Here is a 15493-nt window from a genome sequence, read left to right as displayed (position 1 = left end):
GAAGAAGCACCAATGGTGGAACAACTGCTGCGACTTAGCAGTGGAGGCTAGATATAGAGCATGATAAAGTTTCAAAATAATAAAAGAGAAGAAAACCACACAAGATTAATACAACAACAAAAACAAACATAAAAAGTGTTAAGAGCTGCTAAAAGAAAATTTCATAACGAACAATTAAATCAAATAGAAAATATCTTTGTGAAAAATAATTCCAGACAGTATTACAAAACTTTTAAAAACAAGATCAAAACTTATACACCACCAACACTAATGTTAAAAAACAAAGACTGAGTAATAGCATATAATGATAAAGAAAACATGGACATAATAGCAGAAAGTTTCAAAAAGCTGCTGAATTGTGAAAACCCGATCATCCTATTTGATATCCATACAAACACAGTAATAAAAATCCCAACATAAAATATACAAACACCAACAAAAGAAGAATTAAAAAGTACAATTAAACAACTAAAAAACAACAAAGCAAGCGGTGAAAACAAATTAACTGCAAAATTATGGAATGGAAAAACGTAGGAGAAATGATATAAGTCTACAAGGAGCTATCCAAAAAAATATAGGAAAATGAAAAAATCCCAGAAAAATGGACAATAACAATAATATGCCCAATCCACAAAAAAGGAGAAAAAACAAACCCGGATAATTACAGAGGGATATCCTTTTTAGATTGTACGTATAACGTATTATCTAGAATAATCTATAACAGAATAAAAGACCAACTAGAAAATGAATTAGGGGAATACCAAGGAGGGTTTAGACCTGAAAGAAGCTGCCTGGAACTAAACCTAAAACTCATAATCGATTATTACAAATCAAAAGACAAACAACTGGTGATATCCTTTATAGATTTTAAAAAGGCATATGATTGCATACAAAGGGAATCCCTATTAAAAATATTAAGGAACTTTGGTCTGCATCCAAAACTAATCAAAATGATCAGCCTAACTTTAAAAAACACAATGTCAAAGGTTAACTTCAGAGAAGATATATCAGATGCATTTGAAGTAAAAATGGGATTGAGACAGGGAGATGGATTATACCCATTATTATTTAACTGCGCATTAGAATATATAGTTAGAGAATGGAAAAAATTAAATCCGGAAAGAATAAAAATTAGAACAAAAATTAAAGTAAACTGCTTGGGTTTTGTAGATGATCTTGCCCTCCTCTCAAACAACATAAATTGGAGAAGTAGAAAGGATCGAAAAGATAGAAAGGAAGATAGTCAGAAAATGCATAAACAAGAAAAACATAGTAGAAGGACAGTGGAGGATAATCCCAAATGAAAAAGTATATAAAATAATAACCCCACTAACAGATTTCTTCAGGAAAAAAAGAATTTCATTCTTGGGGCACCTTAGAGCAGAAAACACCAGACTTGCAAACCAAGTAATTAACTTATACTGGGAAAGAACAACAAAACCAAAACGGATAAAGGAAGTCCAAAAAGATATGGAAGAGTTGAGAATCTCCAAAGAAGATCTAATCACAAAATCTGGGAAATACAACAAACTAATTAAAACTAATGTAATAACATTTGAACCTAAAATCAAAAAGAAATCAAACAGGGTGTATTCAGATGAGGACAGGCACCAAAGATCAGAACGCCTCAAAAAGATGTGGGCAAAAAGAAAAGAAGCAAGAATAAAACAATTCACATGATTTGGAAATAAGAAGAACAGATTACAAAATGGACTGGCCCAGAAATTGAACTAAAGTGATCCTACGAGGTTGTAAAAGTAACAAAAAAAGCAATTTTACGACCAGTTTTCAGTTCAGGCAATGTTGGACAGACTATGGCTGATTCCTCTAGTCATAAATAACTATAATGAGTCAATACTATCTATTAACGATCCGTATAATAGAGAGTCAGTCAAATATAAACCAGACTTTTGTTTTCAACATTTATTAGTGCAGACTAAAAATAAAAAAAACATTCATTGCTTTTCTACATTATTTTTCCCAATATGAGAGGCTTGTGATGTTCTTAAAAAAATGTTTGAGTAAGTTTCATAAATAACAGAAACTCCTCTACTTCATTGTTGCTCTGAAATCATTATCCTTCCAATGACTCCATTAATAGTCCAAGAAAAAGAAATCAGAGGAATAAATCTGGACTACGTGGAGGATGTTATAAGATTTCCCAGTAAATTTTATCCAGTATCCTGAGTACTAGCAGCTGTGTGAGGTGTGGCACAGTAATGGTTAATTGATATAATATAAAAAATTATTTCCCCTCTCATCAAAACCTATTCAGGGACCTTTACCAAATTTCCTTTTGGGCCTGTTTCTAATTTTGTGATAATGGCCACTTCAATGACAGATATCCAATTCTAAAACTACAGACTGTATACCACTCTTTATTTACGTAGTTTATGAACTGGTTGCAATGTGGTCTGCTTTAATAAGTACATTTTTTAGAGTGGTTCTAATATTCATTATCAGATGTTTTAGCTGAAAATAATTGTTTTTCATGTAATTTTTTTGAAGGGGGTTTCAACATGTTTAATTATTTTTTTTTTTTTTTACATTTAATTTGATTACATCAATGTTTATAAAAGTAATATTAAATTCTACAAAAACTGAATATTATACTTTATTATTATCATTTTTTCCATTCAATTCTTTCTGTACATGGCCCCTCAATGCTCTTTTCAGTTAATCTTATACATTATGTTCAGTACACATATCGCAAGAATGGGTAGTTTTACTGGTACATATCAATCTGGATAATGATAATGCAGTAGAAAATGAAAACAAGTTAATTTTTATACTTTTTATCAATATCTTTCTTAGAAAGAAAAAATATAAAAGGTAATTAGTAACAGCATACTTACAGCTAAGCGATGTTTATAAATAGCAATCTTTTTTACTAAGTCTCTACATTTGATGCGCACCTTTTGATCTGTTAAAAGATGCTGAATGATAACATCTGTCATATTCTCCCTGAAAGAGATTCAGAAACTTTGTATAGTTTGACAAGAAGGTTGAAATTATTATAAACATATTTTAATACCATTTTTTAACTTCTGTAAAAATATAAATAATTTATTCAAACGTACATAAACATAGTATTAATTATTTTACACCGAGAATATCTTCGTATTTTTTTAATTTAAAAAATTTTTATTGCTAGGAAATATTTCAAGAAAATATATTAAGTGACTTAAAAGTAACCAAAACTTACCTATAAGCATATCGCTCTTTGTAAAGTCCATGAACAGTACTGAATACCAGTTGATAATAAGCTATTGTACCATCCTGGCAACCAACCACCTGAAAGTAAAAAAAAATTATCAAACAATTTTTATTTTTACTAATTCTTTATTAATTTATTCAATTAATTAATTAATTTTTTTTTTTATTAATTTATTCTTAATTTATTTTTACTAATTCTTTTCTTATTAAAAACAGTAATATGCTAAGAATACATTTCTACCATAAATTTTACTTATTTAGAATAATTATGATAATCAATAAATAAAATATAATGAAAGAAAGGTTAAATATTTGAAGGATTAAGCTGCCTTATTTGTTATAGTGCAAACATATGCTCCACAACATTAAATCCAATAATAGTTATTTTACAAATATCAGACTTTATCCTCTAGTGTAATAAACCTGCAGGGTCAGTCTAGCAGTTAAACTCATCGCAATATCAGCTGATTTTCAAAGTTGAGAGTTCTAAGGTATGCAAAGGCACTTGCTTTTACCACATGTCTCAACACTAAAACACATCCAAACTCAGCAGTAGCTGAAAAACTGGTTTATATATATTAACTTAGCAAAAACAATTCTTTTGTTATTGTATTTGTCCATATTCCCCTCTGCACTAATATGTAAAAGACAAAAGTATAAAAACCATTTACCAGCTTATTATTTTTTTCTAATAGCGTTTTCGAGGTTTTCCCTCATCATCAGTTAAACTTTTTCTTTCAAATCGCACATTAAATTCAAACCATTAAAATTATAACATATAATAAAAAAATATGTAGTCAAAAATATTAAAAATATATTGAAAAGTTTCTTCTATTAAATTCAAAAGGTTTTTTGTCTTATTTTATCTGATACTATTTTAAAATAGAAATTCCTATTTTAAAAATGTACTAAAATATTTTAACAAAATTTTCCATATTTATGAATTGGGGGATTCAGGATGTTAAATAATATTTTGGAGACTAAAACATAAAATAACAAAAGTGTTCATAAGAAAGAACTGCTACTAATTTCATCTTCAAATTGGATTGAAAGATTTTTATTTTTATAAAAAATTTATTCAGAACAAATAATGCAGATAAATTCGGCAATTCTGCTGATTCTTAATCAGTGGAGTTATAGGACACTAGTATCTCATTAATTAACCCACCGGGTTGGTCCAGTGGTGAGCGCGTCTTCCCAAATCAGCTGATTTGGAAGTTGAGAGTTCCAGCGTTCAAGTTCTAGTAAAGCCAGCTATTTTTACATGGACTTGAATACTAGATTGGTGGTTGGGTTTCAATTAACCACACATCTCAGGTATGGTCGAACTGAGAATGTACAAGACTACACTTCATTCACACTCATACATATCATCCTCATTCATTCTCTGAAGTATTATCTAAACAGTAGTTACCGGAAGCTAAACAGGAAAAAAAAAGTATCTACATTAAAGCAGATATTATGTATACTTACAACATATGTAGAATCGGGCCTAGGAGCACAACACCATACCCAAGATTGATGTTCTTCTCCTACTGTGCCTAATTTAATGCCATCTCTTGTCATTAAACAACATGTTTTATTGCAACCACTGACAAGAATGTATTCACCACGACTAAAATAATTCACACATAGTGGTTCAAATCCTAAGTTACGCTCTTTACCAACCTGAAAAAAAAATCACTTTAACATTACAGTTGGTTCTATTTGTATTTATCAAGGCTAATTAGTATTACCTTATGTTATTCAGCTACTTCCCTATCATTTTATAAAATGTTCAATTTATTCACTTTAAGTTATTAATATATGTTTACAAAGACACTCATTACACCTTCCTTGCTATAGCTAAAATTTTAATATGTTTAATCCTTTTTCTTTTTCTATTGATGAATTAAATTAAAATTACTTATAAGAATTAACTTGATAACTAAATGAACTTATGATATAAGCTTCCATGTGTAGTTTTAAAACGTTGTGCGTTTTATTATTTAAACTTAAGGGTTCGGGTATATATTAAGATCTTTTAGAATGCTCATCAGATATGAAATTGTAACAGAATATGAATTAAACTTGCTTACCATTTTTCCATTGAGAGAATAGAATGCCATATTCTGTCCCCAGTCAGTAACACACAGTATAAGGGTTCAGGTATATATTAAGATCTTTTAGAATGCTCATCAGGTATGAAATTGTAACAGAATATGAATTAAACTTGCTTACCATTTTTCCATTGAGAGAATAGAATGCCATATTCTGTCCCCAGTCAGTAACACACAGTATATCGTAATTATCTTCTCTGAAAAAAAAAGTCTATGATATAATAAAAATTTATTAAGAATAAATTATGTTTCAGTTTAATATCTTATGACAGTATTATTTATTTTATTAAAACTTACTTATGAGGGCTCCATGCAAGTGCCCATATTGGAGCATCTGAACCACCAGGTCTTTCAATTCTAACTTTTTCATCACCAGCTTTATTACGAATTGATACACAACCAGTCGCTAAGCCAAGAGCTAAATATTGACCATCATTTGTCCATGAACATGCATTAATTCTTCCGTTTGATTTATGTTTAGTTACAGCTTTCTGTTCAGCAGACCAAAATGCAAAATCACTTACCGCACAACTTGCTAAATGATGTGAAACAGGATTATATGCTAAACATTGTATTGCATCACTGTGCCTGTAATCATAAATATAAAATTTGTATTTTAGTTTATACGTAGATGAGATGACTTGTAATAAACAAAATAAAACAAACTTTAAATAAACAAAATCCACTTCTCAAACCAAACAACAGAGCTGCTTTTGTGTAACTGTATACAATACTTTGGTTTACGAGAAAGGGACTTATTATGCTACTTAATAAATTACTAACACCTCTAAAAGATCTTCACTCCTATTTATTTAAAATAAAATTAAGCGTTTTCTTTTATAATAAAACTATTCCTTTGTCAATCAGTTTTTTAAATAACAACTAACTGAATATTCAAATAATTTTCATTAGTCTTCTAAATTGTTATTTATTTACACACTATTTTAATATTTACTTAATTACTCTGTGTATTTATATCTTTGATTATTATTAAGAACTTTAACAAATTCTATTACTTTAATAACAAATTAATTGTTCATTTGCGACATTACTTTGCAGTTTTACCACCACTGATCCATTCATTCAGGCAAGTACCAGGCAATTTCCTTTTTATATCATTGGAATAGCATAATCCTATCCACTTCTTATTTTATCTTTATAATGTATCATATATTTGTTTACATCCTACCTAGAAATATCGGTATAAATATAAGTATAGCTATAATTTTTTAGGAAAAATTAATATGTAATTTCAATTTAATTAGCTTACAGTAAAAATTAAAACTATTTTTAAATGTTACACTTACAGTAAAAATTAAAACTGTTTTTAAATGTTACACTTACAGTAAATATAGCAAAATTATATTGAACGATAGCACTTGTATTTCTGTATAAAACATAAATTTTATAACGCACATAGAATTTTTATATAAATCTAAAACAAAAAACCATAAACTTACTGTAAAAACAATATACAATCACAAATAGAAATTAAAACGTTAATAAATCTGAAAGAGTTTACCAGTTTTAAATCTTCATCGCTGTTTAGAAGAGATGTGGTGGTTTTCATTATACTACATGGCACAATATTTTTTCTGTCAAGGCTAATAGAAATGCAGCATTTCTTGGAGTTCTTCACAACCAGATCATTTGGAATGAGGTCTCTTAGCTACAAATCTACTCACACAATACAATGAGATTTGGATTTTTCAATCTTCCTGTATTCCATTTTACCCAGGAAGAGTTTGCCACTGCAATTGCCCACTTATAGGATAAGAAAGGTCCGGGACCAGATGGTATGTCAGCTGCCATTCTCAAGGGACTAATGCAGGTGGTCCCCTGGGAAATAACAGACATAGTTAGTCATGGTCTACAAAACAGGTCCTTCCCGAGGTGTTGGAAGGAATCCCGCGTGGTCTTCCTCCCAAAAAACTGGCAACACTGTTGGCACAAATTATCGGCTGCTTTGTCTAATTAATAATATGGGCAGGGCAGAGTAGAAGCGTGCACAGAGTAGCACTAATACCAGTTGTCTCAGGATATAGAACAATTTCTTACGATGCATTATGTGTCTTAGCTGAAACGCCTCCCATTGAATTACAGATAAAAGGCCGAAGCATGAGGGCAGCAGGTGTGCCAAGAGCCGAGGTAGAAGACACAGTCGTTAGCAACTGGCAAACCACATGGTCATCCGCTCAAACAGGAGAGTGGACAAGGAGACTTATTCCCAATCTGAAAGAGTGGTTGGGTAGGGAGAAAGGCGGACTAAATTTCCACACCACTCAGTTGATGATAGGACATGGGTCGTTCAGGAAATACCTTAATAGAATCAGGAAAAGGCAGACGTCAAGGTGTCCGTACTGTCAGGAAGAAGACGACACGGAACACACCGTATTCAACTGCTATAGATGAGAGAGTCTCAGACATGAAATAAGGCATAATAACCTGACACCTGACAACCTAGTTAGCTGGCTAATTCAATCCAATAACAACTGGGATTGGTTTTCCAATTTTGCGAGCACCGTCCTCAAATCTAAAGAGGAAGAGGAGAGGCATCACAGACGATAGGCGCGAAGATAGGGCAGGGAGGCCAGTCCCACCCTGGAGGGCCCGTATGCTTAGGTATGCGGGTTCCGGTGATGGGGTGGGAACTCCTGGGGTTGCTTAAACGCCGGTTTGAGGCAGGCATAAAAGAGTAAAGACCGAGACCCGGTTCTCTGCGTGTGGGGGGGGGGACGGCATAGCCGGACCTTCCCTTACGTGCGGAGGATTAGAGGCGGGCAGCAATAAGAAAAGATCCGGAACCGGGGGGGCTGATCTGCCGTGCCGGACGTACAGCAGGTGGTTGGGGATGCCCCCTTAGAGTCACAAGGACACATCCCTGGGCCATGTATACTTGAGTGGATGTCCGATCCAGGGATGTAGGGGAAAAAAAAAGATTGCTAGAAGAGGTGGATGACAGCTTACATACGGTGGCGTACAGTCCTACATGCCCTGCAGCATGTAGTCTCCTGGGCTCAAAGAAATAGACAGGGTACATGGCGGACCAGACAGATGCCGCTAATGATTTCACTTGACGTGCATAATGTTTTTGGGTGGGTTCTCTGGGACTTCATAATGGCGATTCCAAGAAATGGTTGCCAGACCGCCACTTCTCCCGCTTTCGCGGGAATCCATCCATTTATGCCGTACTAAAGTAGCGGGTTCGGCCCTGTCTATACCTTCAAAGCGGAAAGTGCGTTCCAAGACCTGCAATTCTATCGGGTGTACAGAAGACACGAAACATGCTGCCTCGTATGAAACGGTACAGTACCCCAAAATTACGCTGAGCAGAATGCTCCTATGTATGCTCCTTAGGCGCGTGCAGTTGCGACTCGCATCAATGGCTGTCTCCATTTCTGCCAAGGGTGTTAGCAATTATTTAAGGCGTCAGATTGGTGAATTCTTGGCGGGATGATGGCTGACACGTTGGACGGTCCGATAGAGTGCGGCCTTAGTTGGGGAGTACCTCAGGGGTCGGTCTTGGGTCCCCTGTTGTGGCTCATAGTTTATGACGGGGTCTTGCGTCTTCCACTGCCCGCCGATACTGAGGTTATAGCCTATGCTGACGACTTCTACGTCCTGGTTAGTGGCAGAACCGAGGGGTTGCTGGAAGAGAAGGGAAACATGGCGTTGCAGATGGTCCATGAATGGTTACGGAATCACGGCATGAAATTATCTATAAGTAAATGCGAATATATCTTATTCACTGGACGACGGGTAATCAGAGTCTGCTTTTTCGCCAACATGTCTTGGATAGATGTGATAGAGCAGGTAAAACGATCCGAGCACTAAATGCTCTCCTAGGAGGACATCCCAATCCCGTAGGGGAAGACACCCGCCTAGTGACGTTCCGGTCGCCAAGTTTCAAAGAGAAGGTTCATGTCATCAGCTGCTCAGCGTGATTTTGGGGTACCGTAGCATCTCATACGAGGCAGCCTGTATCGTGTCTTCGGTACTCCCGATAGAATTACAGGTCTTGGAACGCACTTTCCGTTTCGATGGTATAGACAGAACCGAAGCCGCTACTTTAGTACAGCATAAGTGGAAAGAGAAGTGGCAATCTGGCGATCGCACCTCATGGACTAAGCGGCTTATACCCGACGCTTGGATTGACAGAGGACATGGCGAGACAAGTTATTATATAACACAGTGCTTAAATGGTCACGGTTCTTTCGAGAGCTATTTGCAAAGGTTTCATAGACGCGTAACCCCCAAATGCATGTACTGCGACGGAGTAGACGACGCTGAACATACCATCTTTGTATGCAGCGAATGGCGAGCTCAGCGGGCCAGACTGGGTGTACACCGGCTTAGGTCGGAGGATTTCCTCACCTTTATTCTGGTTTCCGAGGCTAACTGGCGTAAGTTTGAGGTCAGGTCCTGACTGCCAAGGAGACTGAGGGGAGACGACGGAAACATTAGCATAGGGAAAGGTGGGCAGCTCCACACTTGAGGGTCGCATGCCTAGGTGTGTAGCTTCCAATGATCGGGTGGCGACTCCATGGGCTTATAGGAAGGGAATAAGTTAAGACCGAGTCTCGGCCGCGGGGTGGGGGCTGGGGACGGCTTATCGGACCTCTTCTCTGCTTTCTGCGGTTTGAGGCAGGCAATGTCTATGACCAAGTCCCGGTCTCTGGCGGGTGGCTCGGTAATGACATAGTCGGGCCCGGTTACCGTATGTTGGGGATTAGAGGTAGGCATTTAAAAGATCTAACTGTTAGGGAGGGGGGGAAACATATAGTGGGTGGATTAAAAATGTCTTTCCTTTTTTTTACATCATCTTTCACATGTCCACGGAAACTGTCTGTCACTAATAAATGGTATTTTTACATTTTAAAAGAGCTCCAGGAAAACCCTCCTATATACATTTTATTCAGTCTAATAATAGGGTATTATCCATCTACCCTTTCTCTTGGCACTTAACAATTAATCATCCTTAATTAATTTATAATTTCTCACCCCAAAAAAAGAAATTTTCTTTTCTTTTAAACATAATAAATGGTTTATTGTAATCTTGCAAGTACTGCCAGCATGACTGTAAGACTTTTACATGACTGTAACTTTTTTTATGGACAGTCATGTCTATTCATAATGTAGCCATCCTACATTTGGTTTAAAATCTTCATTCAGTATTTGAAATTCCCTCTGTCTTTATATGTGCCACCTCTGTTGATACAGCAAATCTTTGCTGGCATCTGTCTTTACTGTAAGAAGATGGCTGCTCTTCAACTATTGGACACTTCCTGCACATATCCTGCTACAAAATGCTCTTCTATTTTTATTATTACTCTTAAGCTTCTCTTCTTTCTATTCTTACGCACAATTACAAAATGCCATATTTACAGTCTGCTTGAAAGTTGCATATAGTTTCTCACGGGATAGCATGAACAGGTAATATATTAGTAATGGATGTGGCTTTATAATTTTGTGGCTGATTTGATGTGTAAACCAAATTGCCAATGCACTAAGAAGGTTAGTTTAAACAAAATGTGTTACCAAACTTTATCATGATATCTAGTATAGCAGGATATAGATTTCCACTTGGAAATCCTCACGTATCATGTACACCCGTAAATTTCATGTTGGTTTTTAAAAAAAAAAAATGTGCATCATTTGCAAACAAATACAATATTAGCAACAATTAATAATATACATACAGTTTTACTTCTTTGCATCATACGATTAGGAAACCACACAAATTATTTAGAAAAGTTTTAAAAAACTCCCTTGATGTGAAAGGCAATGACCTGGTTGCAGGCTTTCTTAAGGTCATACACAGCCTACCTAATTAACATTAGAAATCATTTAACTTGTTGAAAAACAGCCATGAGGTAAAAAAAAAATTATAAGGACATTTTGTGCATCTTTATTTAACTGACCTAGTAAATAGTATTTACTAGGTACCTAGTAATATATGTATTTGTGATTAAATAATGGGGAAGGCAGGCTAGGATGGTTGCTAATTAATCATGTTTAGGAAGCAAGAATGTCAAATTAGTATTAGTAATTAAATAAGTATGTCTAGGCTTTGACTGATGCTCTTCACATTGAATGGGAAGTGCATTATATATCTACATCCTCTTAACATCTAGATATTTTATACAGAAAATAAATTTTTTTCTTTTAAATTTGATTTAGTTAGAAATCATAAGGGAGTTTTCCCACTTAAAACTGCAGTTATTGGGTTGATTTCATGGGATATTAAATGATTTGAAAAATAAAATGATCCAAAAATTTGGCAGAATGGACTGCATATAGAACTGCTATTAGAAACATAAATGTTTTACTTCAAATTGATTTATATATTATCTAGAGGTAAGGATGATTATTACTGAGTTAGTTATAGTTGGAATTTATTTGTTATATTATGCAGTCAGTAGTTTTGCGAGGCTGTGTATGGCACAGTCGTGATAACAGCGATAACAGGAGAGGTGTGGTCATGAGCATTCCTTTGTGGACAGTTGTGCAATACAAGAAGTTGTTCAGTTACGTTATAAGTAAACAGTAGTAAAAGTAACAGTATGCTAGTTTTTAGTAAATTGGACTGTATTCTGGTGTTTATAATTTAACTGTCATTAAATAAATCTTGTCTTTTTATTTGAATTACTATTTTGTTATGTTTTATATATAATTATTATTATTGATATTATTTATTCTATATATTTTTTAGAATAATAAATTGTATTTATAAGAAATTTTTACATTTGTTATTCTCTCAATATCCTTGTCAAACTGTGAACATGCGATAATATGAATATGATGGGCTTGTTCTTTGTTCTTAAATTATATATCTTTCAGGATAAATGAACTTTCACACTTCAGAATTACTTTTACATTTAATTTTGGAGATAAATATTCTAAATTTAACTTTTTTTTGTTTTTTTGTTCATCTTCAAATATTTTTGTACTTAGCTTTGAGTCATATGTCTCAATTTCAAAAACACTACCGGCAATAACTTTAAGTGAAATTGTAGTGCAAAATAGTAATGTTAGTTTTACTATATATGAGAAAAGTAGATGTATATTTTAAGATACAATTTGCAAGTTATTGCAACAGTAAGTAGTTTGTTTTCAAACATCTGACTGGAGTTAAATCATCACTGCCAACTGTCATGGAAGATTAAAATAAAATATCAATAAAAAAAATTGATTACTTTTTATAATTAGCTAGTAAATAATTTTTAAATGAATAAAGAAAATCCCTGAAACAACGTGATCTTTTGAAAAATCCAATAAAAAAACTTACGAATATTTAAGTACACCTTCTAACTTCGAAGTCCAAATTATAACAGTTTTATCTGCACTACCAGATGCAAATCTTTTACCATCTTTTGCATAGTTCACACAATAAACTGTCTCCTTATGACCTAAAAGTAAAAAAATAAAACATTTAAAATTTTGAATATATATTATTTTACTTACTTTACACTTTTAGAAATAGATTAAATTATCCAATGACTTCTCAAACATGTTATAAATTATGCAGATCTATTTTGAAATAATTGTCAATGGTTTGCTTTTTTCTATCACGGAAATAGAAAAAATGTTAGCATTTTATTTACTATTTAAAAATAGATTTTCACATGTTATTGTAACTTGACAAAATGAAAAACACAAGTTGTAGCGGCGTAATATTATTTCTGGATACTAAGTGAAGGATTGTATAACTTTTTTAGTTGTGGCCAATGAATTGAGAGAAAACAGTACTATATGGCAGATGATTTTTATTCTTAATACTTGTCTGATAATGACTTTTGCAAAATTGGAAATGTCTTTATAGGTAATCTGCAATGGCCAAATTTTTTTTACTACATGTTGGTTTGTGATCAATCACAGAAAATACAATAATATGGTCATTAACTTTTTTTTTAATTTTGTTGTATATGGGAGAGTAAAAGGTACTTTTTCGTTTTATGCCCTCCACTATCTTTTGCATTTTTTTCATATAAAAATTACTTAATATAGCATGTTTTATAATTATTGAATAAAACATAGTAATCCTACAACCCAATAAAAGTAACCAATACACTGGGGAAAACACACTAACATGCTGTTTTACACTGGTCATTTTAAACATTCTTCATGTTAACATATTTTACATATTAAAAATACAGGTATTATTACTTAACAGTAATGTTTTGATTATTTAAATAATAAGTAATTACTTAAACTATTATTTAGATAATCAAAACATTACTGTTAATTAGTCAGGTTAGCAAGTAAAGTGAGCGTAAGTTAAGTTTGGTTAGATTATATTTATAATTTCTCTGCAAATACCTCCAAATACCCACTGACTTGTAAGAATTCTGCCTAAATTGTACTTTCTTTTTGAAAATAAGGACAATTCTATTTCTACCATCACTCCTGGAACACCTTTTTATTAAATGATCAGCACACACACCTCTGTCAGGTACATTTTCCAATCCACTTTGCTTCACTTGACATTAATTTATGCTTGCTTCGCTTGCTAACCTTGACTAACTTGTTTATATTTTTAAAGTGACAGGTATAAAACAGCATGTTAGTGTGAATTTTTATGTGAAAAGATTTGAAAAACGTGAGGGGTGAAAAATTAAAAAGTACTGAGTAAAGTAATGAAAAAGTGTTTTTATAGTTTTTAATTTTAGTTTGTTATTTTTTTAATTATTATTCACAATTTAATGTAGGCTAAAGATTGTTTCATTGCACTAGCAAATAGTGTTAACAAGTCATTTACTTCATATCCACTTTGAAAGAATAATAATGCAAAGTTATTCCATAGGTGGTTCATAATGAAGAGACTACATGCCTATTATCGGATACCAGAGAGATTTTCATTAGCTCTCTTTATTAGAACAAGCAAAGCCCTGTACAAAAAAAAAAAAAAAAAACACTAAATTTATTAATTTCACTATAAATAAGAGTTTGATGATAAATAGCAGTGTTGAACTACCAAATTGGTAATGTTTGTTGTCTTATAACTAATATGGTTCATGTGGTTTTATTCACTTACCTTTCAAGGGTTGAATTAAAGAACCATCACTAGTATCATATACTAACACTCTTTGACCAGCTGCCACTACCAGTTGTGATCCATCTGGATTAAAACAGAGATCGTAAATGCTGAAATGTTGGAAAAAAACATTAATTCATAATACAAGAAGTATGAAATATTATACCCATAATTTTGATTTTAGGAAAGTTACTTTCTCAAAAGCAAGTACATGTTTTTGTAATCTTTTATTCCATGAGTTCTATGCATTGCAAAGCAATTTTACTTAGTACATCTCAATCATAAAATTTTAATTTTTATATTCCATTATGACTCAAACTCAAAATTGATGGAAGTACTTTATTGAAATTTTAACTTTGAATGGTTTGCTGACCATGGTAGAGTATTAACATCTCTGTTTTTCATCTGGATGGTTCTGGGTTTGAGTCCTGGTAATGGGATTCATACATTATAAAATTCATTTTTCATAACATGTCTGTAACTGAGAATAAGGCCATTATTGTTTTAAAATAAATAAATACCTCATAGCAATAAGTATTGTTTTGTAGGACTAATTTAGCATAAGACATATGCAATTCTTTGCACACTGAAACATTATTGTATTATTACTCCTACAATCAGTAATTAAATAGTTAGTGGAATACACAAATCATAGTAGAACTAATGAAACAAAACAGACTTTGACATTATGGAAATTATGATGTGCTTCAATACAAGAAGACTGCCAGCAGTAACATTGGCTGAGATCAGTATGAGAAAAAAACATACTAAGTCACTGAAAATGGCCCCAAAAATTAAGAATTTTCTAAAACACTACATAATTCCTAAAATAAGTCTTTTCATACGATTCTATTACCCTAAGTGAACACAGCATTATTTAGCCATAATATCAAAACATATTTGAAACAAGGATGCTTATGTTTGATTGATTCAAAACTAAATGATAGTGTTATGTTTTGTTAACATATTATAGGTAATTACATTTAAAACTACAAAATTTAATTATATTATAATTAGGTATTGTATTTAATTGTATGGAAATAAACTGTATTTATAAAGTACTCTTACACAACTTCTTTAAGAGTATAAATATTTATAAAATTAATTTTTAAATATATCACACATTTCATTGCTTTTCTTATTT

At 32.8% G+C, this 15493-nt stretch overlaps 1 protein-coding gene across 2 annotated transcripts in view; it reads right to left on the bottom strand.

The window, feature by feature from the left end:
- Window positions 1-15493, bottom strand: part of Oseg1 (intraflagellar transport protein Oseg1) — a 32016-nt gene that overhangs the window by 16131 nt on the left and 392 nt on the right. The window contains exons 2-8 of one of the 2 annotated variants that reach the window (XM_075373605.1): window positions 14350-14459; window positions 12604-12724; window positions 5613-5903; window positions 5437-5512; window positions 4690-4884; window positions 3206-3294; window positions 2856-2964 (exon numbers count right to left, since the gene is read on the bottom strand). In XM_075373605.1, coding sequence (XP_075229720.1) covers window positions 2856-2964; window positions 3206-3294; window positions 4690-4884; window positions 5437-5512; window positions 5613-5903; window positions 12604-12724; window positions 14350-14459 — 991 coding nt within the window. Of the gene's footprint in view, window positions 1-2855; window positions 2965-3205; window positions 3295-4689; window positions 4885-5294; window positions 5350-5436; window positions 5513-5612; window positions 5904-12603; window positions 12725-14349; window positions 14460-15493 lie in introns of those variants that run through there. The other variant, XM_075373606.1, reaches the window with a different exon arrangement.

The sequence above is a fragment of the Lycorma delicatula genome, chromosome 8, assembly GCF_047948215.1.
Source record: "Lycorma delicatula isolate Av1 chromosome 8, ASM4794821v1, whole genome shotgun sequence".
Lineage (NCBI taxonomy): Eukaryota > Metazoa > Arthropoda > Insecta > Hemiptera > Fulgoridae > Lycorma > Lycorma delicatula.
Note: the sequence above shows the minus strand (reverse complement) of the source record. Positions and strands in the feature narration are given on the sequence as shown.